Raw genomic sequence first — 27,227 nt, 5'->3', positions numbered from 1 at the left:
TGATACTTCTATACATGGTGCATATGTACAATAATAAGTTATATATACACTTGTATTTCATTTGAATGGTTGTGTTTGTTGCATCGATCCAGGTGCTCTGCTATAAACGTGTTGATGAGGTCGACGTGTCCTTTACAAGGTTTAACATAAAATAAACTCATGGTTCATTGATACTGTACAGTATATATATAAATATATGTTACCGTGGGTCATGAGGAAGGGTAAACAAACATGATGCAACAACAAAAAAGTCGAATATGAAGTTGTGTGATTCTTTGGGAAACTGGAGACCTGCTCCATTCATTCGAAATGCACCATTTCTGATGGTTTTTACTACAAAATGTCTAATCATAACTTTTGGAGTGATTCAGTCAAAAACACGAGCTGTGTGAAACACGTTAAGCAGGCATATAATGGCAAAAAAGTAATTAAACAGAGTGTTACAGAGTGGCAGATCATTAAAACTGGGTCACCCGCGGCTCACTGCACACAATCACCGGAGACTTTTCCCCCCGTTTCTACCTTTTGCATGCAGTTAAACATTTATACAGCTGCCTCGGCTTCCCATCGGACACTTTATGGCTTTTCCGTTTGGATTATTAGTTAATGAGGTGCTGGAAATCACAGGCACTTTGCACTAGGAGTCATAAACCACCAATTCCAGCCAATTAGTCCCGGCAGCAGCGGCTAGCCGCAGGACACACACACACACACACACACTGTTCAACAGATTTATGTCTGTGTCAGTTTGACATGTATTTCATTGAGTCCATATTCTGATTGAGTCCAGAAACTGAAGCAGATACAGCGAGTTCAGATGTGGGTCAGAAACTCAACATGCATGTGCCCTGATGCACATGTGACGTGTGTGATAGAGCTTCCTTCACAAACCATAGTTGTTTTTTAATGCACTGGTCAGTTTTGGTCTATTTTGCTTCCATAACATGTCTTCTTTCAGACTAGTGGAAAGTCCAAAATACACTTTTAAGTGTTTATTTTATTGCACATTTGCATCTGTAGGTTTCAGTTTTTAAAAAGGCAGTGAGTTTGAGTCAGAAATCTCCACTTCAGCAGCTTTACATTCACCAAACTTTACAATTTTATTCTATATTCTGAATGTTGTTGTCGCCCGATTTATAGAACATTTTACTTGTAAAAATATATCTTATTTTCTGATTTCTGGAGTGATGAAAAGAGACATCTAAAATTACCTTTAACTCTAATATATATCGATAAAATCGGGAGTTTTGAACCTGGATTTATCCATTGCTTAGATTCCTATTCTGAAAAGTGCATATTTAATTAGATACTGCCTCATTTGCATATTTAAACATAACATTTCAGAAAACATACTAATTTACTGATTAATCCGTTTGGTTATATGATATCTATAGGGGTGTAACGGTACATGTATTCATCCCGAACCATACGGACATTACAGTCAGACGACGAATACAGTCGGTCACAGGTGATCCACACTCCAATCCAGAAGGGGGCGCACGCGGTAATGCAATGCTGTTTGCTAACCGCCACAACAGGAAAAAGAGCAGAAGAAGAAGAACAGATGATATAGATATGCGTGTAATCTCTCAACCAGCCCTGCACATAATTAAAAAAATAGGTTAAATTGTGTGCATGATTTACTAATTCGTTCCCTCGATTTGCTAAATCAAGCGCACGATTTACGAAAAAGGGAAATAATTAGTAAATCAAGGGAATAAAATAGTAAAACGTGCGCACGATTTAGCAAATCGAGAGAACAAAATAATAAATCTTGTGCACGATTTAGCAAATGTAGGGAACAAAATAGTAAATCATGGCACAATTTACTTTTTTTTCCCCCTGCACGTCATGTGCGGGGAAATATGTTTGTTTAAATGTATGTTTAAATACATTTGTGGTTTAAATATATGTTTAAACCGCAAAAAGACATCAATAAAACAGATAATAATATCTCATGTAGCATTAGATTTACCTCAGGCAAGTCATTGTGTCCACAGCATGTTAGAAATGAACACTAGAGGGCAGCATTTCACTTAATATATGCACTATATTGGCTTATATATTCATTATATTTATTTAACCTGTTAGTAATTTCTTAATTATTTAATATATGTTTAAATAAATTTGCCATGGAAACAAGTTATGACAGTAACTGTGTTAATAAATTTGAGTAATTAATGTAAAATATGACTTTAATTAATGTAAAATCATGCAATTTACGTTTTTTTTTTATTATTTATTTGAGTATTATATCTAAAAATAAATTGCAACTGAATCTAATAGTTTTGGCTCTGCTGTTAATTGTGACTTTTAATATTATAGTAATGTTCAAGAAAGGGCTCCCTGTACATAGTTTACAGCATTAGCTGAGATTTATCCTTAAAAAAATGTTAATTATAATTTCATTTATTTAAAGAGAGACTCAGTTTAATACCGCTGTTTAATAAAAAAGAAGCAATTTTATGTTTAGTTTTCTCCCTCTGCTGTACCGAACCATGACTTCAATATTGGGGTACGTAACGAACCGTCATGTTTGTGTACCGTTACACCCCTAATAGTTCACATTTTTACTCTATTCACCTGTAGTGTCTTGCCTTAAAACACACATTATAACAGTTAGTTATAGGGATGCAACATTTTGACCGATACCGATAACCGATAATTCTTTATATTTGAAAGCCGATTACCGATATATTGGCCGATAAATCTAAATCAAAAATTTTTATAGCATTTTTGAGAGCCTGTTACAAAAACAAAAGTTTCACCATTAAAATCCATGTCCCAAACACACAATTATAGTCTATATGACAGACTTGCGCTGCACATGTTGCACTGAACTGTATTTTCCTTTTTGAAGTTGATTTCAATCATATTTCATGCAATTCAAAGCCATCATGGTGAACGGTGCGCATCTGTAGTGTCTCAGCTTTAATTTATCGGCCACATTTTCTTATTGGGCCGATAACGATAACATTGAACACATATCAGCCGATACCGATATGGTGGCCGATATATTTTGTTAGTTATACAAAATTAGACAGTTTAACTAACTTGAACACATTCTCTTCAAACTGTTTTTGCAGTTGGAACAGAAAACCGACCTCTGAAGAGAATAAAACGCGTACTTGCATTGAGTTATTAATGCAACAGTGTACGCAATCAGTCTCGTGTCTGTGTTTATATGAAAAACATCTGAGAGCCGGAAATGTTGCTGAACATCCACTTCAGTCAGGACCACAGAAACAATCTGGCCAGTCAAATGTACATGGGTCTGATGTTCAGGTCGGGTCCTTCATGTGTCTGTCAGACGCTGGCGCAGCGGGACGTCAGGGTCGGATGGTGGCTGGACGGGGGGACGCTGTTCTCCGGGCCGCCCAGAATGTCGAAGCAGAGGGTCTCCACCGCGTCCAGCCGCTCGATCTGGACCAGACGGGTCAGGAGGTCTGGGATGCTGTAACCCGCCGTACTGATCCGGTCGAAGAGCTGCATGCCGTCGCTCATGCCGCCGATCTCGTCGCGCTTCAGCCCGAAGCTCTCGGCGAGGTGCCGCCACGTCTTGACCACGGCCTTGTCTGTGCTGTAGGTGGCGCTGAGCATGCGGCTGGTGCGCTCCAGACAGTCGAACGGCAGCTCGGTCGGACTCAGACCTGCGCAGATGAAGAACATCATCATCACCATCATCATCATCATCATCATCTTCATCTTCGGAGTAAAACGCATCATCATCACCATCATGATCATTGACAACCAACACACTACCTGAACTGTTTATTGTGCAAAAGTAATACAAATTTGAATTATTATTATTATTTTTATTATTACACTTACTTTTAAAAATTATTATTTAAGAACTATTATTTATTTTAAAAATATATGTAATAATAGTACCAGAACTGTTTATTATATTAAAAATTATTATTATTTTATTATTATTTATTTTTATTATTATTATTATTTATTTTTAAAACAAATGTAGTAATAGTAGAAATAACACAAACCCATAGAAATATTATTATTAATAATAATAATAATTATAATAATAATAATAATAGTTTAACTGTTTATTGTGCAAAAGCAGCAAAAAAAAAAAAAATAATAATTAATTATATTAATTAATTATATTAATTTTTTTTAAATTAAATTAATTAAAAAAATATCATAGAAAAATAAGTATAGTAATAATAATAATAATAATAATTATTATTATTATTATTATTATTAGTAGTAACAAAAATATATAAAAAATATATTTTATTTATTTTGTTTATTTATAAATCATAATTTTTTACATTTATTTTTATTTATTATTACACATGTTTAATTTACAATTATTTTTAAAATAAACACAGTAATAATAATTACTTAATAATAAAAAAATATTTTATTTATTCTTTTTTAGATTAGATTTATAAATCATTATTTTTTACATTTTATTTTATTAAACATAGCTTAATTTACAATTATTTTAAAAAATAAATTTAGTAAAAATAATACTAATAATATAAGTACATTTTAAATTATTTTAAAAAATATATATTTATTTTTTTATTTTTATATATTTAATTATTTTACAATATATTTTTTAATATAAGCAATAATTATAATAGTACCAGAATTGTTTATTGTACAAAAGTATTGTATTCCTTAGAATTGAAAGATTTAATTTTGAATTATTTATTTACTATATAAATTATGTTAAAATGCATTTGACTTTATAAGAAATCAGTTGTCGACAAAGAGCAACTCTTGCTCATTTGAAATCTGGATGATTTAATGTATTGTAAAATGTATTTGGGAGATAGGTCTGATATTCTCCTCGAAGCTGCAGCTGAAGTGTGAAGTGTGTTTGCAGTGATATTCACACACACTCCTGCTCACAGTGCAGCAGCTGTCTGTGTTTTACAGGCTTCAGCCAGTATTTATGAAGCCACAGCGCTGTAAAGACTCACTCACCCTCCGCAACACTGCAGGCTTTTGAGTACAAGTCCAGGATCTTTTTCCTTCTGCTGTGAATCTGCAGAAACAGGAAATGTTTGGATGAGTCACACGGAGAAAGAGACCAATGTGAATCCACAGCACTCGTTCAGACAGAGAGCAGACGATGGGAAGATTTTAAGATGCTGTGAGGTGTGATGGGATATACTTTTCAGTGATTCACATCAGTTTCACTGATTTGAGTCTTTACACTGCAAAAAGATTCTTACAAAGTATTTATTGTTTTCCAGTACAAATATCTAAACATTATATTAAGTCATAATTACGAGGTAAAAAGTAGAAATTATGACCAAAAGTCAATTGTGACTTTTTATATCATAATTTAGACTTCATGTTATTTTCAACTTCTCTCATAATTGACTTTGTCAATTTCGACTTTGAACGTCAACTTCTACTTTTTGTTATAATTTCAACTTAGTATATCAATTTTGACTTTTCATCTCACTTTCGACTTTTCTCTCATAATCAACTTAGTATGCCATAATTTTGACTTTGAATGTCAATTTTGACTCATAATTTCAAATTAGTTTCAATTATAACTTTTTATTTTATAATTTAGACTTAATCTGCTTCAACTCTTCTCTCATATTTGACTTTTTGTCAATTTTGACTGTCAATTTCAACTTAGTGTCATTATGACTTGTCAGTTTTGACTTTGAATATCAATTTTAATTTTTTATGTTATACATTTAACTTATTATATCAATTTCGACTGTCAATTTCAACTATCAATTTCAACTTTTTGTCAATTTCGACCTTTCATCTCACTTTCGATTCTCTCATAATCGACTTAGTATGTCATAATTTCAACTTTGAATGTCAGTTTTGACTGTCATTATTTCAACTTAGTGTCAATTGACTTTTTATCTCATAATTTATACTTCATCTCAGTTTTGATTCTTCTCATAATTTATTTTTTTGTCAATTTCAACTTTGAAAGTCATTTTCTACTTTTTGTTATAATTTCAACTTAGTATATGAATTTTGACTGTCAATTTCAACTTAGTATATCAGTTTTGACTTAGTAAGTGAACTTTGATTTTGTCAGTTTCGACTTTTTATCTTTATTTCGACTCTTCTCTCATAAACTTTAGTATGTCATAATTATGACTTGTCAATTTTGACTTTGAACGTCAATTTTTACCTTTTATGTTATAATTTTAACTTACTATATCAATTTTGACTGTCAATTTCAACTTTTTGTCAATTTAGACTTTTCATCTCACTTTCGACTCTTCTCTCAAAATCGACTTAGTATGTCATAATTTCAACTTTGAATGTCAATTTTGACTCATAATTTCAAATTAGTGTCAATTATAACTTTTTATTTTATAATTTCGACTTAATCTGTTTAGATTCTTCTCTCATAATTGTATTTTTGTCAATTTACACTTTGAAAGCCAATTTATTTTTATGTTATAATTTCAACTTAGTATATGAATTTTCTGTCAATTTCAACTTAGTATATCAGTTTTGACTTAGTAAGTGAATTTTGATTTTGTCAATTTTAACTTTGTCAATTTTGACCTTTTATCTTTATTTCTACTCTTCACTCATATACTTTAGTATGTCATAATTATGATTTGTCAATTTTGACTTTTTATGTTATAATTTTAACTTACTATATCAATTTTGACTGTCAATTTCAACTTTTTGTCAATTTAGACTTTTCATCTCACTTTCAGCTCCTCTCAAAATCGACTTAGTATGTCATAATTCCGACTTCGAATGTCAATTTTGACTCATAATTTTAATTTAGTTCATCAATTATGACATTTTATATCATAATTTTGACTTCATGTCAGTTTCAACTTCTCTCATAATTAACTTTGTCAATTTTGACTTTGAACGTCAATTTCTACTTTTTTGTTATAATTTGAACTTAGTATATGAATTTTGACTGTCAATTTTGATTTAGTAAGCCAAATTTGATTTTGTCAATTTCAGATTTTTTTGTTAATTTCGACTCCTCTCATAATCAACTTAGTATGTCATAATTTCGACTTTGAATGTCAATTTTGACTGTCATCATTTCAATTTAGTGTCAATTGACTTTTTATCTCATAATTTAGACTTCATCTCAGTTTCGACTCTTCTCTCAAAATTTACTTTTTGTTAATTTCGACTTTGAAAGTCAATTTCTACTTTTTATGTTATAATTTCAACTTAGTATATCAGTTTTGACTTAGTAAGTGAATTTTGATTTGGTCAAATTTGACTTTAATCTTTATTTCAACTCTTCTCTTAACGACTTTAGTATGTCATAATTATGACTTAGTGTGTCATAATGTCAATTTTGACTGTCCTAATTTCAAATTAGTATGTCAATTATGACTTTTTGGGCCAGATTTACTAAATACTAAATTACTAAATACAAATGCACCGATGGGAGTGATAAGTTATGCGCGTGATCTGCTGACGCGCAAATTAAAGAACACAGACGCAATCAAATCATTTACATAACGACCAACGCAATCTTCCAAAAGCAGCGCAAATTAGCGTTGGGTCGCAAATAAGCAGAGCTGATGCTCATCAGGTGCGCGTCGACACAGGCCCAACTTATTACAAGTCATATATAGATAACGTATTCCTCTGGCATTCCCAAGAAATTAATAGAAGTGGAAAATATTTTCTCCCTTCTACCATGCGCTCTCTGTTCTCTGCAGTGTCTCCTCCCAGCAGCAACAATTGCAGCCATGTCGCAAAATGGGTTAAGACATGCTTTTTACTTAGGCGTTAAATAATGGTGCAAATACCAGTAAATTGACTAGCTCAAACATTAGTAAATCGTGTTGCGCAATTCATTTAAATACTCTCCTCCCACTAATAATTCATTTAAATACTCTCCTCCCACTAATAATTCATTTAAATACTCTCCTCCCAAAGCAAAACAATCTTGTTTTCGGTTTGAAATAAGATTATTTTGATTACTCCATTGGCAGATAATTTTGCTTGTTTTAAGGAAAAACTCACTTAATTTTGACTTATTTTTTTCTGAAAAGACAATAATTTTTACTTGTCTAGAAACTGCATCTTGATTTAAGAATTTTTAGATATTTGGACTAGAAACGAGACAAAAACTCTAAGTAAGAAAAGCATTTTTTGCAGTGTATGTCAATTTTGAATGTCATAATTTCAACTTAGTTGACTTATCATCTCAATTTTGACTCCTCTCATAATTGACGTTCTGTCAATTTTGGACTTATGTCATAATTTCATATATTTTGCAGATATTTTTTTCTTGTTTTAAGCAAAAGCTCACATAATTTTAATGAGTCATGTTGCTTCTCCAGTAAATGATTTGGAAAGCTGTATTGGAAAACAAGACAGAAATACTTAGGAAGAGCATCATTTTTTTGCAGTGTAGTTTGAGATTCTGTTTTCAGGCTCTGGACTGCATTAGCACAGGATCATCAGATAATGTGTGTGTGGTGCTGTACTGACGCCGGTGGCTCTGCTGCAGTTGTTGTTGTTGTTGATGGTGTTGGTGGAGCAGGTTTTGTCTCGGGTCAGATGCACCAGGGACAGAAGGCAAAGGTCAGCGGCTCCCTGCTTGTCCTGCGCTGCTTCCTCGTCACTGTCGATGCTGCGACTCAAGAGCTGCTCGTTCTCCGACGACGCGTCGTTCTCGCTGCAACAGTACAAGCGGTCAGTGTTTGATTTATTCTGTAAATGTGTTTCCAATGCAGTTTATGTGCACGTCTTTTCAAAATATGTTTTTTTGCGCGTTTTTAGAATTTATGTGCATCCAGTGTTTTTTATGCGCTATATAAAAATGTGCATACAAATACATGAATGGAAATTAAGATTGTATATCAGATTTGACAGTATGTCAATTTTGATTTTGTCAGTTTCAACTTTTTGTCAGTTTCAGCTTATCTTAATTTTTGAGCAATTGCATGAGATATGACCGTTTCAGTAAGTTGTACTGTATCTTTCAACATACCTTCAGATGTTCATTCATATTTATTCTGTAACTGGTATTAAAGAGGAACATATGATCGTGTTCACCAGTTGAACTGAGGTGCCTATACAGAGATCTGTCACGCCTCAAAACGTCATTTTCTGTTTGCATTTAGTGATTTTGTGGACAGAATTTGAAGGATGACAATTATTTATTATCGAAAGTAACAAAACGCAGAGCTTATTGTGATTATTGGTGGTTAGGCTACAAGGTTGCAATGTAATGCTTCGGCACACACATGCACCAAACGGAAACGAATATGAATACCTACTTTTTATCTTATAATTTAGACTTCATCTCAGTTTTGACTCACTCATTCTCTGATAATTGACTTTTCGTCAGTTTTGACTTTGAATGTCAATTTGGAGTTTTTATGTCATAATTTCAACTAGGTATGTCATGTCAGTTTTGACTTAGTATGTCAATTTTGACCTTAAATGTCATAATTTGGATTTTGTCACAATTTCAAATTGCCAATTTTGACTTTTTTCATCTCAATTTTGACTCTTCTCTCATAATCAACTTGTCATAATTTTAGAACCACCAAACCAGACAAGTTTTTTGTTGCGCATCGAGAGATTTATTCAGTAAATGTGTTTCCACTGTAGTTTATGAGCATGTTTTCTCAATAAAACTTTTTTATGCACGTCTTTAGAATTTATGCATATCCTGGCATTTCCATCCAGTTTTTTTTTTTTATGCATTTTTTTCAAAATGTGAATTTTTTTTTTTTGCTTGACATTCTTAAAACTATCAAAATGATATTTAAAATAGATTTACTGCAAAGATATTCTTGCCCTTACTGACCGTGCTGAGGTTTTTACACAAATATCTGCAAAAATAAAACTCTTAGAAGTATTTTGAAATAATCACTGTACAAATGGCAATAAAAAAAAAAAAAAAAACTGAAACCAGTAGTTGTTTTATTGAGAAAGCATACTGTTTTTACACTTTTTAGCGATGTGAAATGTACCCTAAATTATAGAATGATTCATTTACAAATACATTATTAAAATGAAATCTTGTATCTGTTAATGTTGGTTAATGCATTAAAGGATTAGTTCACTTTCAAATAAAAATTTCCTGATAATTATCTCACCTCCATGCCATCCAAGATGTTCATGTCTTTCTTTCTTCAGTTGAAAAGAAATTAAGGTTTTTCATGAAAACATTCCAGGATTTTTCTCCTTATAGTGGACTTCAATGGACTCCAGAAGGTTGAAGGTCAAAATTACAGTTTACAGCGATCCTAGACGAGGAATAAGAGTCTTATCTAGAGAAACCATCACTCATTTTCTAAAAAAATTTAAATTGTATACATTTTAACCATAAATGCTCATCTTGAACTAGCCCTCTTCTTCTTCTCTATTTGAATTCCAGCAGTGTAGACACTGCTAAGTGTATTATTGCCCTCCATAGGTCAAAGTTTGAACTAATAGTTATATACTTGCACTAGCATATTGAATATGACAATTTAGTTCAGACTTTGACCTGTGGAGGGCAGTAATACACTTAGCAGTGTCTACACTGCTGGAATTCAAATAGAGAAGAAGAAGAAGAAGAAGAGAGCTAGTCCAAGATGAGCTTTTATGGTTAAAATGTATAAAATTTTAAATTTTTTTTATTTTTTTAGAAAATGAGTGATGGTTTCTCTAGATAAGACTCTTATTCCTCGTCTGGGATCATGTAGAGCTCTTTGAAGCTGCACTGAAACTGACATTTGGACCTTCAACTGTTTGGAGTCCATTGAAGTCCACTATATGGAGAAAAAATGTAAATTTATCGCATGCTTTTGCTTTGATGAACTGCCGTTAAAGACTGTTGCAATAAGCAAAGACTGAATATTTCACTCTACCCGTCTTTTTATGGATCCTAAATGTTTTGCATTCAGGACAAATGAGCTTCTCTGCGCTTCGTCAAACAAAGGCACGCACACCAAGTCTAGTGTGTCGTTCTTCCCTCATATTAAAATGTTTTGAAGGTTTAATTAAACTTGTAGGGTCATTAAAAACAAACATCCCCTCCAGACATCACCAGTGCAGCGGATCGCTCGTTTTCCGAGGAATAATTCATACTGAAAAAGTCATTATTTGAATGTTATTTGACAGTCATCGTCACTCTCGACCGGACAAGAGAGTTTATTCCTTCAAGAAAGCTGATGAAAGAGCCTGTTTTCGACGTTTGCTCTTCTGCTTCTCGTGGTTGATGATCATATGCACAGACCAGCCTGTTGTTTTCAGCTCGCAGTTAAATTCCCCAGGAAGAGCTGACAAAGGCGGCTCAGAGACGCGCACAGAATGTCATTGTTTTCAGACACTCGATACCTGCGCTGGTTTGGCTCGGAGTGAAATCACCCGCTCCACACTTCTGCAGAACTCGCTGATAAACGGACACGATCTATATGAGATAATCTAACGTATCTGAGCACAGTTTATGAGCTGCTGTGATGCAGTTCCAGTGTTTTGTATTCAGAAAAGCAGTTTTATTGCTTTATTCAAGCTTCTGCTGCACCTCAAAAAGGGTTTGAGGCGAAGAAGTGTCATCTTGTGTTTGAAGCAGAGCTATTTTCACCTGGTGGTTTTTGGCTGCGCCGCTGCGTAATTATCACACGCTTGATTATGTTTGTGTGAGATGAACATCTCCTGTGGAGAGCGTCGCTGCAGGCTGGATCTGTGTTCAACTACCTCATCCGTCTGTGAGCCACATAATGTTTCCAGTCAAACGCCGCTGCACAAACACGTCCTGCGGTGGCTGGGTTACTGGCACATTCTCACATGAGACGAGGAACGTGCTTGACGCCTCTGTACTGTAGGTGAGGAGACGGTTTCTGCGCACAGACTCACCTCTTTGCTGTTTTTGGAGATGAAGGTTTGAGCTTATCAAATTCATCCTTCTCTGCAAAGATCACCACGCTTTCTGGAACGACAAATGATCTCAGATCAGTTCTCAGAAACTGCAGGAATGAGATCAAGAACACGAAACGGAGCGAAATATTAGCCGTGAACTAATATTATGAATGTGACGGGATGAAATATCATGGGGGATAATAGGGCTGCATGATTTGGGGGGGAATCCAGTTGTGATTTTTCTGATAAAAATTAGGAAAAAATTGTATCTGCTTGTTTGTAGAGCTGCACAATTTGGTATAATATATATCAATTTGGCATTAAAATAATAATGATAATAAATAATAACAAAAATAATCTTAATAATAATGTTTATGATGCTAATAATAATAATGTTAATAATAAAAATGTGAATAATAATAATGATAATACTACTACTACTACTATTAATGTTAATAATAGCAAAAATAATATTAATAATTTTAAGAATAATATTAATAATAATAATTATAATGTTAATAATAATGTTAATACTGCTACTACTAATAATAATCTTAATTATAATGTTAATAATAATGTTAATACTTCTACTACTACTAATAATAATGTTAATAATTATAATAATAATAATAATCATAATTATAATGTTAATAATAATGTTAATACTGCTACTAATAATAATAATATTAATAATAATGTTTATAATGCTAATAATAATAATGTTAATAATAAAAATGTGAATAATAATAATAATAATAATGTTAATACTACTACTACTATTAATGTTAATAATAACAAAAATAATATTAATAATTTTAAGAATAATATTAATAATAATAATGTTAATAATAACAAAATAATATTAATAATCTTAATTATAATGTTCATAATAATGTTAACAATAATAATGTTAATACTTCTACTACTTATAATAATAATGATGTTAATAATAACAATAATGTTAATACTTCTACTACTACTAATAATAATGTTAATAATTATAATAATAATAATAATAATAATCATAATTATAATGTTCATAATGTTAATAATAATGTTAATACTGCTACTACTACTAATAATGTTAATAATAATGTTAATAATGCTAATAATAATGATGTTAATAATAATGTTAATAATGTTAATAATAATGTTAATAATAATAATTAACTAATTATAATGTTAATAATGATAATAATAATAATAATAATAATAATAATAATAATAATAATAATAATGTTAATACTAACTACTACTAATAATAATGTTAATAATGCTAACAATAATGATGTTAATAATAATGTTAATAATAATGATAATAATAATAATTTAATTATAATGTTAATAATGATAATAATAATAATGATAATAATAATAATAATTTAATTAGAATGTTAATAATGATAATAATAATAATAATAATGTTAATATTAACTACTACTAATAATAATGTTAATAATGCTAACAATAATGATGTTAATAATAATGTTAATAATAATGATAATAATAATAATTTAATTATAATGTTAATAATGATAATAATAATAATAATGATAATAATAATAATAATTTAATTATAATGTTAATAATGATAATAATAATAATAATAATAATAATAATGTTAATACTAACTACTACTAATAATTTTAATAATAATGTTAATAATGCTAAAAATAATGATGTTAATAATAATGTTAATAATAATAATGCTAATAATAATGTTAATACTACTACTAATACTACTACTAATAATAATGTTAATTATGTTAATAATAATAATGTTAATACTGCTACTACTAATAATAAACTTAAAAATAATATTAATAATGCTAATAATAATGGTGTTAATAATAATGTTAAGAAAAGTAATCTTACTACTACTACTACTACTATTACTACTAATAATAATAATGTTAATTATGTTAATAATAATAATAATGTTAATACTAACTACTACTAATAATTTTAATAATAATATTAATAATGATAATAATAATGATGTTAATAATAATGTTAAGAAAAGTAATCTTACTACTACTACTAATAAGGTTAATAATAATGCTAATAATAATAATGTAAATTATAATGTTAATAATAATAATAATAATAATGTTAATTATAATATCAATAATAATATTAATAATTATTAAAATTATAAAGTATAGTCCTAAAAATGACTAAATAAAAACAAAAAAAGAAATATTACTGTTGCAATATTTCACTGTAAATTTAAAAATCAAGTATTTAAGAAAAATAACACAATGAACACATCACAACGAGCTGCTTGCGTGTAAATGAACATTGCTTCACTCTGACAAACACAGAACATATATTTATCAAATTAAATCGCAGCCTTTGCAGTTTGATAACTGCACAAATCCATATCATGATGTTATTTTGATGAATCATGCAGCGCTAATGAATGACATCAACATTTAAAAAGGACAAATTCACCATAAAACAGCCCTGAAAGTTAAAGAGCAAATGAATGAGTGTTACTGTATATCCCAACATTAATCTGGTTTCAGACCGGATGAGCGAACACCTACTGTACACCGCTAGACGTGTGTTTATCCCCTCATTAATTCCCAGCGGGTATTCTTGGCTAAGCCACTTATGATAACTGGATAGAAGGAAAAGATGGGCTCATGTGCTCACAGCTGTGACGCTGACATCTACTTCCCTCTGCTGTGAGCGTTCACACGGTCACAAAACTTTCCCTTTATTTCTGGCATTTCCATATCAAATCAGTTTTCTTCCAGTAGCTCAAGCATCGGCCAAGTGCAAATGTACTTGAACTTTATTAGTGTGTAAACTGCTCATATAAATGAATGCATAATGTGTATTCATAATTAATGCATAAAACACAACTCTTGTCTTGATGTCCAGAAGAGCTTTTCAAGAGGTTTCAAAAATGCATTGTTTTTAATTGTAAATTCCAATTTTTTTTTTTACTGTAAATTTAAGCTCAAGTTTTAAAACCTAAAATGTTGCTACTGTATTTTTACAGTGAAGTTCAGCTGTTATAAATTATACATTTCAAGGATTTTTACTAGGATTTTTTTTTAAACAGTATATTTTTACATGGTTGTTTATTAAAAGGTGAAGAACAGCCATCATGCCTTCTTTATAAAAACTCCAATGAACATATAAAAATAAACATTTTACTGGACTGCACTTTTTTAATATAAATGGATAATATTTTTATTCAGAGAAATGTAAATCACTGTAAAAAAAAGTACACAGTAAAATACCGTTTTCCATTAAAACAGTAATATAGTATTAAAACAATGCATTCTGGGAAATATTTATCGTTTTAAGAAGAGAGGCCTATAGGATACTTTCTCGAAAATGACAAATAATATTACCCAGAATGCACTGTTTTACGGTATGTTACTTTTTCAATGGAAAACGGTATTTTACTGTATTTGTTTATTTTTTTGTAGTCTTAAATCATAAAATAAAAAATAAAAAAACTATATTTGTTATTCACTCTGGTCTCACCATGAAGATAAAATATAATTTAATAGTGATAATAAAAATTATACATAATAATAAATAAACATTAAATAAATAAATAATAATAAAAGCTTCTTTTTTTTACTACATATCCCAAAAACTAACATGAATGTGCTGCAGTGAGCTCAAAAGAAATGTTCATTATACCTAGAATTCGTTCAAATGCAAAAATTATCAACAAAAAGTACAAACAATATTTGTACTTTATGATATCTTAAACGTTCTTTGTGTGAACGGGCATTAATATGAGTAGAAACACAGGCTGAAACACTTTTTGTTGCTAATTTCTGCATTTGAATGCAAATGCAATGTATTTCTACTCATATTAATGCCCGTTCACACCAAGAACATTTAAGATATTGTTCTGTTTATTATAAGTGCACTGCAGTTTTGTCGTCTGCCACTTTAAATGTTCAAACTCGTAAAGCAGGATTGATTCTGATTGGCTGTCTGTGTTTTTATCATTCATCATTTGGAAAAACAATATTTTTCCTCTGTGCCGCTACCGTTATAGTAGTAGTGTGGACTCTGCTACTCTTTCACGTGTATAGCTTTATCTTCATAGTTATCGTCTGTGCTGTGAACGTGCCGTTAGAGTGATTGATTGATCACTAAATGAGCCGCAGTGAGAGTGAGTGAAATGTAATTTTGAGGGGTTTTTCTTCGGACTGTATGTAGAGACGTGTTGAGAACATTCAGTGCCGTCAGCGAGAGCCATGGGCTGAACGCAACATTCCTGATTATCCCTCCTTCATGAGTGCTGGAGGTCTGGAGCGTCACTCTGATGAGCGTTCGTCTCGTCCCGTCAGATCTTCTTAAAATTAGGCTTTTTTTCCATGTTCAGCTGTCTTTAGTGTGTAATGTTGCTGTTTGAGCATGAAAAAGAAGCTATTTTCTATATGAGTGTCAGTGTTTCTGAACTCCCTGAATGGCCTCCATTGGGTTTTCTTCCGGGAACGAACACGTCACAATATTCCTCATTTAAATAATTAATGTGCAGAATAAAAGGGGCGGGGCCTGGTTGAGTTAGTTAGTAGTGTGTTGAAACTGGTGGTTATGGTAAGGGGCGGGACATTTCCCAAACACCAATCACAACACACTGCTCCAGCCGACCAATCAGAGCACATTGTGCTTTTCAGAAGGAGGGGCTTCATAGAGACAGGAACTAAACAGAGCGTTACTGACAGACTGGGAAGAGAGGAGCTGCAACAATCAGAATGTGAGGAAAACCTGTTCTAGTTGAGCCCAAAAACAACAATATGCTCCTCTTAAATCAGTTTAACACCTAAAGATGTTAGCCGGAGTGTTAAACGAAGCGTTCTCTCACCTTGAACCTCTTTCTTCTCCTCCTGCTTGTTTGTTTGGGCTTCCACTGTCTTTATTATTTGTCCAGAACAGCATGCTGGGAAAAAAAAAGCGTTTGGTTAGCCTCACAGTGCACTGTTGTTCATTTAACGTCTGGAGTAATAAGAAAGACTTTGAAATATGGCAATGATCAAGCAAATGTAGAGCAGAAAGCCTCAAACTGTGGTGAGAGCTTCCCTGTGGATGAACAACACACATCATCTGTGAGGAACGTTCACAAGAGACCAACACACACACACACACACACACACACACTGATTCATGATGGATTTTAGAGGAGAAACACACAACTAATCTGCTACTGAGCCGAATAATGACACTATTGTCTTTTTCGAGCTGCATATGAATTTGTAGATAAAAAGACTGTTAATTAGTTAGTTTATAAAGTGAAAAACTGTAGGCCTATTAGATCTAATTTGTTGTTAAATGAATGTTTATTGCATTATTTTAGTGCAACTTTGTTCATCATGTGGTTGTCAGAATATTATTATAACCCCTCCTGTTTGAACCAGTCTAAGCGGGACTCGAACCCGGGTCTCTGGCATGGGAGGTGAGCCCTCTAACAAGGAGGTTAAAGACTGCAGCCTCTAGTCACTAGAGCGAATCTTGGGATCAGGGGAGGTTTTATGCACAGCTCTACGTCTGTTACATTATAAAGGTAAAACGAATGTGTTTAGTTTTAGCAAACTAACCTTGTCCGCTCGGTTTGGCCTTCAGGATGTAGAACATAATGATCATCACTATGGCGATTGCCATGATGAAGATGGTTGACATGGCGATGATGAGGGCTGTTGCTAGGTGACCTTGTCCTGTTGGATCTGGAACACAGTAAAAGATTCTAAACTGATACATTTACACTAATGACGTGTTTTAAATGATTGTTTATTTTGATGTAGTTATTAAAGGATTAGTTCACTTTCAAATTAAAATATCCTGATAATTTACTCACCCCCATGTCATCCAAGATGTTCATGTCTTTCTTTCTTCAGCGGAAAAGAAATGAAAGTTTTTGATGAAAACATTTCAGGATTTTTCTGGGCACCAAACTTCAATGGGCACCAAAAGGTTGAAGGTCAAAATTACAAATTAAATTAATTAATTTACAAAATTTTGAATTAAATTAAAAATGCTCATCTTGAACTAGCTCTCTTCTTCTTCTTCTTCTCTATTTGAATTCCAGCAGTGTAGACACTGCTAAGTGTATTACTGCCCTCCACAGGTCAAAGGTTGAACTAATATGCAATATGCTAGTGCAAGTATATAACAATTAGTTCAAACTTTGACCTGTGGAGGGCAATAATACACTTAGCAGTGTCTACACTGCCGGGATTCTAATAGAAAAGAAGAAGAGAGCTAGTTCAAGATGAGCATTTATGGTTAAAATGTATAAAAATTTTATTTATTTTTTTAGAAAATGAGTGATGGTTTCTCTTGATAAGACTCTTATTCCTCGTCTGGGATCGTTTAAAGCTCTTTGAAGCTGCACTGAAACTGACATTTGAACCTTCAACCGTTTGGTGCCCATTGAAGTCCACTATATGGAGAAAAATCCTGCAATGTTTTCATCAAAAACCTTAATTTCTTTTCAACTGAAGAAAGAAAGACATGAACATCTTGGATGACACAAAGGTGAGTAAATTATCAGGAAATTTTTAATTGAAAGTGAACTAATCCTTTAATACTGAATGCTGCTGCTGCTTTATTAAAGAAATTAGGCTGTATGTTTACATGTTTAAGACTAAAATCTGCTACATTAATATAAAATGAGTACATGTCATTGGAGATCATGTGATCAGTACGGCAGTGAAAAGTTCCCAGCATGCTTTTACCTTTCTCCGGCTGCTGAAATACAGTGGTGCTGCTGGACGAGACACTGGGAGCTTGACCTGCTGACGGCGGTGTGGATCGCATGCCTTTAAAACAACAAGCAATTTATGCAAGAGAGTTAGTGGTTAAATAAAACCACATTCATGTGATAAAGAGTCAGCTGCAGTGGCCCTCCTGATACTAGTGAGTTAAAAACAAAAGTCTTGAATAAAAGCAGTAAGTCAATGTAATAGTGCTTTTCACATTACACATGGCTTCAAAGCAGCTTTACAGAAAATCATACTGTTATGTCTGTAATGCCGTAGAACTTTAGCATAGAGCAAGGGTCGGGACCGGGCAAAATTATAATATATAATACTAATATCTTTAGGATTTAGATCTATATTGTATTTATAGTCTTGTTACGAGATTCAAATGTTGATTGTTTCATTTAAGAGATTTAAATATCGCCTGGTTTTATTCTAGTAAGTGATTCATATGTCACACAATGTTGATCTAGTCGAGATTTTAATGTTGCCCAGTTTTGTTCTAGTAGAGATTGAAATGTTGTTTGGTTTTGTTTGTTCTAGTAGAGATTACACACAGTTTCAAAGCAGCTAAGTCTTTATCACATTTTGTTCTAGTAGAGATTGAAATATTGCATGATTTTGTTATAGTAGATTTTGTTCTAGTTGAGTTTTAAATGTTGCCCGGATTTGTTCCAGTAGAGATTTAAATGTCGTTCCATTCCATTATAGTAGAGACATTTTAATACGGTTCCATTTGGTTTTGATAGAGATTTAAATTGTTCCATTTTATCATATTAGAGATTTAAACTTGGTTCCATTCTATTATAGTAGAGATTTAAATACTGTTCCATTTTGTTTTGCTAGAGATTTAGACGGTTCCATTTAGTTCTAGTCGAGATTTAAATGTTGTTTGGTTTTGTTCTAGTAAGAGATTTAAATGTCGCCAGATTTGTTGTAGAGATTAAAACGTTCCATTTTGTTGTAGTAGAGATTTAAATGTCGTTCAATTACATTTTAGTAGAGAAATTTTAATATGGTTCCATTTGGTTTTGATAGAGATTTAAACGGTTCCATTTTATCATATTAGAGATTTAAACTTGGTTCGATTCTATTAGCAGAGATTTAAATAATGTTCCATTTTGTTTTGCTAGAGATTTAGACGGTTCCATTTTGTTCTAGTCAAGATTTAAAGGTTGCCCATTTTTGTTCTAGTAGAGATTTAAATGTTGCATGGTTTTGTTCTAGTAGATTTTGTTCTAGTTGAGTTTTAAATGTTTCCCGGATTTGTTCCAGTAGAGATTTAAATGTCGTTCCATTCCATTATAGTAGAGACATTTTAATACGGTTCCATTTGGTTTTGATAGAGATTTAAATGGTTCAATTTTATCATATTAGAGATTTAAACTTGGTTCCATTCTATTATAGACGGTTCAATTTTGTTCTAGTCGAGATTTAAAGGCCGCCCATTTTTGTTCTAATAGAGATTTAAATGCTGTTCCATTTTGTTCTAGTAAGAGATTTAAATTACGCCAGATTTGTTGTAGTAGAGATTAAAACGTTCCATTTTGTTCCAGTAGAGATTTTAATGTCGTTCCATTCCATTATAGTAGAGACATTTTAATATGGTTCCATTTGGTTTTGATAGAGATTTAAACGGTTCCATTTTATCATATTAGAGATTTAAATACTCTTTCATTTTGTTTTGGTAGAGATTTAGACGGTTCCATTTTGTTCTAGTCGAGATTTAAAGGTCGCCCATTTTTGTTCTAGTAGAGATTTAAATGTTGCATGGTTTTGTTCAAGTACGTTTTGTTCTAGTTGAGTTTTAAATGTTGCTCAGATTTGTTTTAGTAAGAGTTTTGAATGTCATTCCATTTTGTTCTAGTCGAGATTTAAAGGTCGCCCATTTTTGTTCTAATAGAGATTTAAATGCTGTTCCATTTTGTTCTAGTAAGAGATTTAAATGTTGTTCCATTCCATTATAGTAGAGAAATTTTAATATGGTTCCATTTGGTTTTGATAGAGATTTAAATGGTTCCATTTTGTTTTGGTAGAGATTTAAATGCTTTTTCTTTTTTGTTCTAGTAGAGATTGAAATGTTGTTCAGTTTTGTTCTAGTAGAGATTTAAATGTTGCATGGTTTTGTTTTAGTACGTTTTGTTCTAGTTGAGTTTTAAATGTCATTCCATTTTGTTCTAGTAATATATTTAAATATATTAAGATATTTAAATGTCGCCAGATTTGTTGTAGAGATTAAAATGTTCCATTTTGTTCTAGTAGAGATTTAAATGTCGTTACCATTATAGTAGAGACATTTTAATATGGTTCCATTTGGTTTTGATAGAGATTTAAACGGTTCCATTTTATCATATTAGAGATTTAAATACTGTTCCATTTTGTTTTGGTAGAGATTTAGACAGTTCCATTTTGTTCTATTCAAGATTTAAAGGTCACCCATTTTTGTTCTAGTAGGTTTTGTTCTAGTAAGAGTTTTAAATGTCGTTCCATTTTGTTCTAGTAGAGATTTAAATGCTGTTCGGTTTTGTTCTAGTTGAGTTTTAAATGTCATCGGATTTGCTGTAGTAGAGATTCAAATGTCGTTCCATTCCATTATAGTAGAGATTTCAATACGATTCCATTTTGTTTTGGTAGAGATTTAAACTGTTACATTTTGCTATAGTCGAGATTTAAATGGTGTTCCAATATATTATAGTAGATATTTAAATACTGTTCCATTTGGTTCTAGTAGAGATTTAAATGTCGCCCGGATTTGTTCCATTAAGAGATTTAAATGTTGGTCAGTTTTCTTTAGTGAAAAATAGCCGGTTGTCAAAGAGTCTGATGTGTTTAACATTTTTCCAAATGTAATTAGCCGTCATTTAAGCGACAGTGTTAAGAAATATAGAGTATGGCTTTCATTTCAGTCAGTAAATCTCTGATTTCAGGCAGAATTACTATAATGTGATGACATTCCTTACTGTGGTTTAAAATGACTTAATTTTTCTTCGCTTTAAATGGAAATGTTGTTTGATAGAGTATAATTTGATGCAGCATGACATTTACTGTATAACAATCCAACATTAAATATGGGACACTAACAGTCTTAATGGGCTCAAACACAAATCTACCTCTTCAAAAGTGTTTTAATCTACAGAAAGAGTGTTTTCAGCTACGAGTCACTCGAAGTATTGATTTAATTATGACCAACTGATGTGAAAAGCAAACAGCTCCCACACGAACAGCACAATTTGTCAAAGTTCTCATACATTTGACGTCTTTGCTTATTTCTTTCTCATTGAGAGTGTCAAACACATTGTAAATGAAATAAATGCCGTAAGGATCGCTCGCCGAAACCTGATCAGTCATTTGGCAGAAGGCTGAGGTCTGACTTACTCATTACGGCTCTAGGGCTGTTCATTAGAATCCATTAGAAATCTGATGTCACAGGAGAAACAGCACTCAGCGACTTCATTATTTAATGCCCGCTTGTCTTTTTAAATGCACATGATCCGAAGGTTTCTGCTTGATCCCATTATACGTGACCGGCGACTGAAAACAGCGAAACATGCGACTCTATGCGCTTTTATTAGAATCACATGTTGGCATGTGTGAGGTCCGCTGGTGGACAGAGGATGCATGTTTTTCACCCATGTGAAATGCAAGCAGCAGCAAGTTAATAATCTTTTTATTTCCTCAAAACTCTTAATTATCAGACACAACCTGCGCTGCGGGCGAGCATAATTTGCAGATTACCTGGCGAGTGTGAGCATGTCTTCACCCGAGCGACTCTCTGCATAGTTTCAAAGCTTTAAAGGGCCTGTTTGTTACTTTTTTAAATTAAATATCATTCCCACCTACTTAATTTCTGTGACCACACAATAGAAAACAATTAAAGAGGCAGCGAAAACACCAGGACCGGCGCAGACGTGTTTCACACATCAAAAAGGTTTCTGCAATTAAAATTTTGTTAACACTTTACAATGAGGTTTTTATTTGTTAAAATTAGTTCGTTAACATGAACTAACAATGAACAACACTTTTGGAGCATTTATTAATCTTAATGTTAATGTTAATCACAAACAATCGTCAAAAACAAAAGTTAACATTAGTTAGTGCACTGTAAAAAATTATTTTCTTCCTCAGTATCTTAGTCTGGTTTTCCAGTACAAATATCTAAATATTTGTAAATCAAGATACATTTACTGGAGGATAATTACAAGATAAAAAGATAAAAATTAAAACAAGATAAAAAGATCAAATTTTTCTTACTCCATTCGCAGATATTTTTTTCTTGTTTTAAGCAAGATTAATCTTGATTTAAGCATGTCTAGATATTGGAAAGCAAGACAAAAATTAGAGTTAGAGCATCTTTTTTTAATTGTATTTTATAATCTAACATAAACAAATATTCATTAATTGTAACACTTTAAAATGAGGTTTCATTTTATTTTACTCCTTTTCTGAAGAAACATCACAGACTTGGAGTACAACATGGCCAAGTCTGGTTGAGAACAAACTGGGATTTAAAAAAGAAATTAGCAAAACAAAACAATAAAAAGCCTGACTCTCTTTCCGTCGGTGAAACCTGGAGTTAATTTGTTCCCTTTTCTTCCACAAACAATGACATTTTATCCTAAATAAAATCAAACCCCCAAAACCTGAATGGAAACCAGACGTCATTATTTACTGCACTAATTCAGAAATGAAAAATACTCGCTGCTACTTTCTGTAATGTTTTAGAGGATTACGCGGCCTTAAATCTGAGGGTTAAATGGGAATGATTTCCGCTGGTCGCGAGCGCTTCTGCTGTGTGTCACTGCGCGCCTGCGGTCTGTTCCATTCAGTCACTGCTTCAGGTATGCGCTGTTAATCAGTGAGTCAACGATGTTATGAACGATCTGCCAAACACTAAACCAAGGCCAAGAGAAGGAAAATAAATCTTAAAAATATTCATCCACCGCAAACTTGCTGGCTGATGGACTCCAGGCGGCCCCGAGCTCCTCAGCGCCGCTTTATTGATGACCTGCTATTTGTTTCACTAAAGGAACTCGGGGAACTCTGGTTTTGGTTCGGTTTTGGTTTGGGTTTAGTATCCCCGTATTCTGTGGTAAACTGTGTGTGGGCCTCGTACGGCGAACCAGAACAGGAATGGAAGCGTTTATTTTGTGTTTATGCATCACTGAATAAAAATGAGCAAACCGGAGACAGGTGGGGATGCAGTGAGATGAGCACAAATGAAGGACAGAAAGATCTTACACTCTTTGATGTTGCGTGGAGCGTTCTGACAGGAATGACACACCATGCCGTAGATGTTACGCGGCCTGTTTTCCAGAATGTAGTACCTGAAGGAGAAGAGATTTCAGAACTCAATGTACTGCTGCTCATTTTTAAAGAAATAAAGGATTAATGTAAGGGTTAGGCAGGACAAGTTAATCACTGTAGCACATTATAATACTCAAGAGTTATTCTGAGTGATTGACAGAGAGAGAGAGAGAGAGAGAGAGAGATAGATAGATAGATAGATATAGACAGACAGACAGACAGACAGACAGACAGATAGATAGATAGATAGATAGATAGATAGATAGATAGATAGATAGATAGATAGATAGATAGATAGATAGATAGATAGATAGATAGATAGATAGATAGATTGGGAAAAAAACAAACAAACAACAACAAAAAAAAAACACTAATGTAAATGTTTACCCTTTTCACGTTATTTTCTCTCTGTCTTACCAAATAGGTTTATCTTTAATATTAGTAATGTGTTCATTTCATATAAGTTGTTGGAATATTCAGGGTCTTCATTCTTCAATATTTGGTTCTAAAAGCACAGACCCTGAATTTCTGAAAAATATCAAAGATGCTGATATTATCATTCTCACTGAAACCTGGTGTAGAAATGATGTGCTTACCTACTGTCCCTCAGGCTACTATGAAGTAATTATTGCCCTCAGTTAAATTAAGTACAGTCCATCGTGGACGAGACTCGGGAGGAATTCTGGTGTGGTACAGGGAGGATCTGGCCAAATACATTTCTGTTACTACAGTTGGAAAATTTCATTGCTGGTTAAAACTAAACAACCAAATTGGCATTTCAGGCACTGACACTTATATCTGTGCCATCTACATTCCTCCAGCAGAATCCCCTTACCATGATGAGGAATATCTGAGCAACCTCCACACAGAAATCAGCCATTTCCAGGCCCAGGGAAATGTGCTGCTGTGTGGAGACTTTAATGCAAGAACAGGATCTGAACCAGATAACATAGATCCAAAGGGCAATGAATATGTCTTTGGCCAAAAACCCTGAGCCTCACAAAAAAATCTCCCACCAAGAAACAACCTTGACCAAACGGTAAATAAAAATGGTAAAGAGTTAGTGCAGCTCTGCCGAGCCTCGGGCCTGTACATTCTTAACGGCAGGATCAGAGGGGACTCTTTAGGGAGGTTCACGTGTTGTTCAGGTCTTGGGGCTAGTGTAGTTGACTATGCCATCACTGACATGGACCCTTCCTCCTTCAGTGCATTTACTGTCAAACAGCAAACTCCACTCTCTGACCATAACCAAACTAACATCTATATCAAAACTCATCACACACCAGAACAAAACAGGCTGGAAACCTGCAAAATGTATCAGGTCCAGGAGAGATACAAATGGGCTCCAGACAGCCCAGACAAATTTATCCAAGCCCTCAATTCGGAAGAACTACAAAATTTAATAAATACATTCATTAATAAGAAATTTGAAACAACTAAAGATGGTGTTAATTTGGCTACAAATGAAATAAATTACATATTTAAAAAAGCAGCACATAAAAGTGAATTGAAAAAGAAAGGCAAAAAATATACTAAAAATACCCCAAAAGATGACAAATGGTTTGACTCAGACTGCAAAACACTAAGGAAACAACTTAGAAAATTATCAAATTTGAAACATAAAGAACCAAAAAACACAGACATCAGAACTGAATACTGTTCAAAACTAAAACTATACAAAGACACAATTAGAGTGAAAAAGCAACACCATCTCAACAAAAGTTTACAGGAAATAGAAAATTCAATAAATCAGAATCAGTTCTGGGATATGTGGAATAATCTAAGCACAGCAAAACCACAAGACCTACCAATACAAGATGGAGAAATCTGGACAAAACATTTTGAAAATTTATATAAAGAAATCCCACCAAAACAACTCAATGACAATTATAATCTGATCAACCAAAATCTACAAATTTATGAAGACACAATTAAAAATAATCAAAATCCACTCGACTTCCCAATTACACATGAAGAATTAACAAATAAACTCAAAAGCAAAAAAAGTAAGAAATCTTGTGGTGCTGACAGCATTCTGGGTGAAATGCTGAAACACAGCACACCTGAGCTGCAGACGGCTGTGCTCAAATTATTCAACATTGTACTTAGTTCAGGCTGTTTTCCTGACATCTGGAGCCAAGGACTTATTACCCCAATTCATAAGACTGGGAATAAATTGGACCCTAATAATTTCAGAGGCATTTGTGTGAGCAGTAATCTGGGGAAGTTATTTAGCAGTATTTTAAACAATAGAATTGTAAACTTCCTTACCGAACACAATGTCCTGAGTCCGAGTCAGATTGGCTTCCTTCCAAATCACAGAACTACTGACCACATTTACACCCTACACACCCTAATCAATAAACACGTAAAACAGACCAAAAACGGAAAAATATTTGCATGCTTTGTCGATTTCAAAAAAGCATTTGATTCTATTTGGCATGACGGATTATATTACAAACTTTTTAGAAAGCGGTGTAGGGGGTAAAGCTTACGACATTATTAAATCAATGTATTCGAACAACAAATGTGCAATACGGATTGGCAACAAACATACAGAATTCTTCACCCAGAAGACAGGAGTGCGGCAGGGCTGTAGCCTAAGTCCAACGCTGTTCAACATTTACATTAATGAACTAGCGGTGCAGCTGGAACGGTCTACAGCTCCCGGACTCACTCTACAAGACAAGAACATCAAGCTCTTGCTGTATGCAGATGATCTGGTGCTGCTGTCACCCACTGCACAGGGACTACAGCAGCACCTGGACCTGCTGGAGAACTACTGCCAGAACTGGGCCCTGGCAGTAAACCTCAAGAAGACCAACGTTATGGTCTTCCAGAAAAAGCCCAGATGTCAGGAACACAGATATCAGTTCAGTCTAGGCAGCACCGCCCTAGAACACACAATGCAGTACACCTACCTCGGTCTGATCGTCACTGCATCGGGGAGTTTCAGTATGGCAGTGAATGCTCTCAAAGATAAAGCTCGAAGAGCTCTATACGCCATCAAGAAAAGATTCCAAAACATTGATTTACCAATTCCAATCTGGTGTAAAATCTTTGATAGTGTCATTCAGCCCATTGCGCTGTATGGAAGTGAGGTTTGGGGTCCACTCAGTGATCAGAGCTACACTAGATGGGACAGACATCCAACAGAAGCCCTACACACAGAATTCTGTAAAATGATCCTAAAATTACAAAGAAGAACACCCAATAATGCATGTAGGGCAGAATTAGGCCGATTCCCATTGATTATTAATATGCAAAAAAGATCCCTCAAATTCTGGATGCATCTAAAATCAAGTCCCACAGAATCGCTACATTTTAAAGCATTACAAACCCAAGAACTGAACCCCGAAAAGAGTCACCTCAGTCAGC

At 33.1% G+C, this 27,227-nt stretch overlaps 1 protein-coding gene across 1 annotated transcript in view; it reads right to left on the bottom strand.

Annotated features, from left to right (window-relative positions):
• edar (ectodysplasin A receptor) overlaps nucleotides 1–27,227 on the bottom strand; it is a 60,977-nt gene continuing 33,750 nt past the window's right edge. The window contains exons 5-12 of the mRNA XM_067409549.1: nucleotides 23,784–23,869; nucleotides 18,522–18,605; nucleotides 17,385–17,510; nucleotides 16,655–16,729; nucleotides 11,806–11,878; nucleotides 8,443–8,629; nucleotides 4,957–5,017; nucleotides 1–3,650 (exon numbers count right to left, since the gene is read on the bottom strand). Coding sequence (XP_067265650.1) covers nucleotides 3,307–3,650; nucleotides 4,957–5,017; nucleotides 8,443–8,629; nucleotides 11,806–11,878; nucleotides 16,655–16,729; nucleotides 17,385–17,510; nucleotides 18,522–18,605; nucleotides 23,784–23,869 — 1,036 coding nt within the window. The 3' untranslated portion in view covers nucleotides 1–3,306. The remainder of the gene's footprint in view (nucleotides 3,651–4,956; nucleotides 5,018–8,442; nucleotides 8,630–11,805; nucleotides 11,879–16,654; nucleotides 16,730–17,384; nucleotides 17,511–18,521; nucleotides 18,606–23,783; nucleotides 23,870–27,227) is intronic.

This window comes from Chanodichthys erythropterus, chromosome 14 (genome assembly GCF_024489055.1).
Source record: "Chanodichthys erythropterus isolate Z2021 chromosome 14, ASM2448905v1, whole genome shotgun sequence".
Classification (NCBI taxonomy): Eukaryota; Metazoa; Chordata; class Actinopteri; order Cypriniformes; family Xenocyprididae; genus Chanodichthys; species Chanodichthys erythropterus.
This window is presented reverse-complemented; position numbering and strand designations above follow the sequence as displayed.